The sequence below is a fragment of the Neopelma chrysocephalum genome, unplaced genomic scaffold (genome assembly GCF_003984885.1).
Source record: "Neopelma chrysocephalum unplaced genomic scaffold, ASM398488v2 Primary Assembly neopelma1_99791, whole genome shotgun sequence".
NCBI classification, from domain to species: domain Eukaryota; kingdom Metazoa; phylum Chordata; class Aves; order Passeriformes; family Pipridae; genus Neopelma; species Neopelma chrysocephalum.
Window position 1 is genome coordinate 1 of NW_020926506.1, and position 4,314 is coordinate 4,314.

The 4,314-nt window shown below is 53.5% G+C and overlaps 1 protein-coding gene across 1 annotated transcript; it reads right to left on the reverse strand.

The window, feature by feature from the left end:
* Nucleotides 1-113: 113 nt before the first annotated feature.
* LOC113962035 (atrophin-1-like) lies at nucleotides 114-4,308 on the reverse strand. The gene is made up of 5 exons (XM_027672843.1): nucleotides 4,282-4,308; nucleotides 3,456-4,173; nucleotides 2,102-2,245; nucleotides 1,654-1,834; nucleotides 114-1,100 (listed from the first exon to the last, which is right to left on the reverse strand). Exons 2-5 carry the CDS (start codon nucleotides 4,168-4,170, stop codon nucleotides 1,067-1,069), a joined length of 1,074 nt encoding a protein of 357 aa, XP_027528644.1. The 5' UTR covers nucleotides 4,171-4,173; nucleotides 4,282-4,308; the 3' UTR covers nucleotides 114-1,066.
* Nucleotides 4,309-4,314: the final 6 nt, after the last annotated feature.

Here is a 4,314-nt window from a genome sequence, read left to right on the forward strand (position 1 = left end):
TTGGTTGGTTTTCCTTTTAATGGTTAAGTAAATATATATATATATATGGGGGACCAATCGAGAGATACAACTGTGAAATCAGAACACGCACGCAGGGGCAAGGGAGTCACAAGTTGCTACATAAAACTGCCACGTCTAATAGGATGTGCATGAGTTAAAGTACATCAATTAGGATGGGTGAGGGGAAAGGGGCAGCCGCCCTCTTACAGTCCCAGGACTCAGTGTCACTGCTCAGCCACGTCATCTCTCCCCGTGGGGCTCAGAGGGGTCACGGTGGTGATCGCAGTCTTGAAAACAGTCTCCTGGTGCTTTGCACCTCGTGGCCGTGCCCATTCCCATCAGCCACAGGAAAGCATAGCCACTATCCAGCAAACAGTCTTGCGGTGCTTTGCACCCTGATGGCTGGGACCAGACCCTCCGTAGGCAGGAGCGGCCACTTAGGAAGGGGTCCTGTAATGCTGTATGCATCTGAAGGGATGTTGGAGAATGGGAAGCTGCTCTGGCTAATCTGAAAAAGTTCCACGTTGCTCTTCTGTATCGCTAAGCAGTATCTTACACTTAAAGGGGGGTGGGGTGTTGAGGAGGCATCTTGAAAAAAGGCTCTGTTGGGTTTGGAGTTACTTCTTGGCTGCATCTCCTCCTCACAGAAGTAGAAAAGGCAGCACCATCCTGTACATGAAGTCCTGCAATGCTCTGCACTTTTTATTTAATGCAAGTGTTATCCCAAAATAAAGGATGGAGCTGCTGCCACCCTGAATTCATGTCAGTCTTTGTCTTTCTGAGCTCTGTGCAATGCTGATTCTCTTTTCTTCAGAGCTCAGCTGAAATCACGTACGGATTGTTTCATGTCCGTTAGTGGTGTTTCAGTCCCTCCCCATTTTCTCTCCTCCACTTTCTGTTCCCAGGATGCCACCCTGTACTTTTTGTCCGTCTTCTCTTGTACTCTTACAGCATGATGGGATCAGGATGTGTCACTTTGCAGCTTCCCCTTCATCAGGATTTGGTTGATTGATTGTTCCTCTTAAGAGAAAGACATGATGATGTCATGTTGACAGCAGAAGTCCATTTAAAGGGGTTTGTCACTTTCCTTCTTCAGGTGGCTAGGATAAAGAAGAGGAATGAGGTGACTGTGAAGGGGGAAAAGACACTTTATTACGTCCCCCTGCCTCTGTTATTCTAGACCCACATGACACTCCTGGCTTGCAAAGTTTGGCAAATCCTTGAAGTAGGAGATGCTATTGAAGGTACAGCACTGCACCTCTTTCTTTCCCAGTGTGCCTTCCCATTTACATGTGAAAGCCTCGTCTTGGCAAAAGCATCAAGCCCTTGCAAATGTTTTGTATTTTGGCAGGGCTATTGGCTAGTCATAACTGCATTTAGCATGTGTGAAACATGTAAAGTTCTTTCCCCTTCCAGAGGTGAGGAGCTGAGATCCCATATGAGATTAGTCACTGAATAGCCACTTGCCAAGAATGACCTTCCTGGTGGCCAGCCCACAGCTGTTCCCCATGGCAAGGCAAGGCATCCGTGCTCCCAGGTGTGGGCTCAGGCAGTCACCCATCTCAGGGGCAATGCTTCCTTGTGCCCACCACCTCCACCAGCCCCAGGCTGGGCCTGCAGGCATACGTGTGAGGTGAGAGCAGGCCCACGCACCTGTAGTAATCCTCCTGCGTCGGGAGCGGCACGCCATGCAGGGGGTGATGGGCGTGAAGCCACTGCTGCTGCTCCAGGGCCAGGCGCTGCAGCTCAGCCGACTGCGCGTGCATGGCCTGCAGCTGGTGTGCCGCTGACATGGGCGCGGAGAGAGAGCCCGGCAGGTCCCTGTAGGGTGCAGCTGCACCCGAAACAGAGAAGAAACAAGTTGATGAAACAGCTCCATCCATGGCCCCACAGCTCAGTCAAGACTCTGCTGCACTCCCATTCCCTGCCCTGCCCACATGGAGGACCTGCCCACTCCCTGATAGAGTGGTCCTGTCCTACACCATGCTAGAGCTCTGTTTGACAGACCTGTTTGGTCCTGTGACCCCTCCTGATGCCCCTGCCTGTCAGAGCTCTGTTGATTTCTCAGGAGGAGATCAGCAGAACCTGTGAGCATCCTTACCAAAAAGCTGGTGGCGAAGCACTTCATTCTCATGAAGAGGGTGAGGCAGGAGAGGGTTGGGGATGGTTCCAGCTGGGTATGGTATCCGGGTGAGGTGTGATCCCGAGGCAAGTGGGTCAATAAGAGGGTGAACAGAGGCTGAGGCTGGGAACAAAAGATAACACAAGATAATTGTCCCATGCTTTGTAAAAGTTAACACGAAGAAAGGTGCAAGGCCTCACAAAACAGACATGGAGAGAAGGCTGGAGTATGGAGTATGGAGTATGAAGGGATGGAATCACTTCACAGCTAGACAACATGTCCTTCTGAGTGTTACTCTTTTTGCCTGCATTGAGTTTCATATGAACCAGTCTGGCAGAGCTCTGTTCCCACACGCCTTAGGGAGAAGTACTGCTCCTTAAAAGTCAATTCTGCAAGGACCTGCTCTGCAATCAGGTCTGCACCCTGTATCATGCTTATCTGCCACCCTGGCAGTCATTCATGTGCATACTTGTATTGGATGCTTCCACTTCCCGGTCTCATCCAGGACAGATGCTCTTTCCAGTGGTCTGGACTCACTGCCAGAGTGCTGGCTAGAGATGCCCAGCTATGGAGAATGGGGGAATGGACATTCATTTGTACCTGGTGCCACCTCTGAGGAGTTGTGGCTACTTAGAGCCAGCCTCTGCCACTCTGCTACCAGATCCCACTGACTGCTCACAGCACCTGAGCAGGCACAACACTTTTTTCCTATTGTACTGTAGCTTGGGCTTTGCTTCCCTGAGATTTTCATCCCTTAAATTTTTACTTTGCTTTCCTGTAGGACGTGGAAATGGAAGGGACCACCACTCAATTCTGAAGAATAGCAGCCTTCAGTTCCTTCTCCCATCCCATCCCATCCCATCCCATCCCATCCCATCCCATCCCACTACCTGCAGCAAGAGCTATAGGAGCAAACCTGATAACCAACATTTCATTAGTCCTAAGGACACTGTCAAAACCGTTCTAGCTGGGCTTCCATTCCCTCTGCAGAGCCCAATGTGAGGGATGAAGTCCACAGCAGTAACAGCCTGGCAGCCAGTGGGATGGATCCCAGCACTTATACTGCGTTCTCAGAGATCCAGAATGAAAGGACATGGTGTAAACAATTCTGCTTGCCACTAAACAGCAGTGTCAGTGCCTTTGGTGGGATGGGAGTGAGGGCAAGGAATAACGACCATGATGTTGGGCTCTTCTGGCTGAAGATCTGTGACCTCAAAGTCTAGTCTCAGCAGCTTTTGGGCTTCCCCAGGGCCAGAGGGAGGGAGCGTAAGGAGGACACATTAGAATAGACAGCAGGGCTTTGTGCAAGGCACCACTGCCACAGGGTCCTTACCTGCATGTATGGCATCCTGCTGGTGGAGATGGAGGTGGGAGTGGATGTGGGAATGCTGATGATGATGAGGCGTCACATTGAGCATCTGCAGCCGGGCCAGAGGGTCATTGCTGAGAGCAGCCACCCGCTCGGCGTGCTGGCGTTCAGCCGCCAACCGCTCAGCATAGGACATGTCGGGACGAAGGGTGGGGCCAGCTGCCAGCGCCAGCCTCTCCCGCTCCAAGTGGCCCAGCCCTGGGTGGAAGGGAAAAGCAGGATGAAGGCCAGGGGCTGTTTGCAGACTCAGCCCGCCGTGGCGTGGGAACGGATCCATGGCAGCAGCCGGCACAGCATGGAGCTGCTCCAACTCAGCTGGTTTGACTTCAAAGCCAGGCTTGAGACGTTCACGCAGGTCCCGGTCCCTCAGGTCTCGTTCGCGGGCTTCCCGTTCCCTCAGCTCTCGCTCCCGCGTCGCTGGATCGCTGCTGTAGATGGCCGGCACGTTGTACCCCAGCAAGCCTGGGTCGACTGCCCCCAGCGGCACGTAGAAGGGGTGGTTGCGGTTGCTGGGGGACATGACATGGGGCCGTGCGTATTCACTCAAGGTGCGCAGAGCCGGGGTGTCAGGGCCCAGGTATGGGGGAACAGTGGCTACAGCACTGCCCTGCTCGAAGGAGGGGCGGTGGGGAACTGGCCCAAGGGACGAGCACTCGACTGGACGGCCCTCCTGGGCCATCTTCTGCAAAAGAGCAAAGAGACCAGCTTCAGGGTCCCAGCAGAGAGTGGACGAGGGGGCACTCGAGCATCCACCCTGGCTGTGCTGCAGCCGTGGGACCCCCAGACCTACCACACTCCTCTCCAGCTCTCGTTCCTTCTCCCG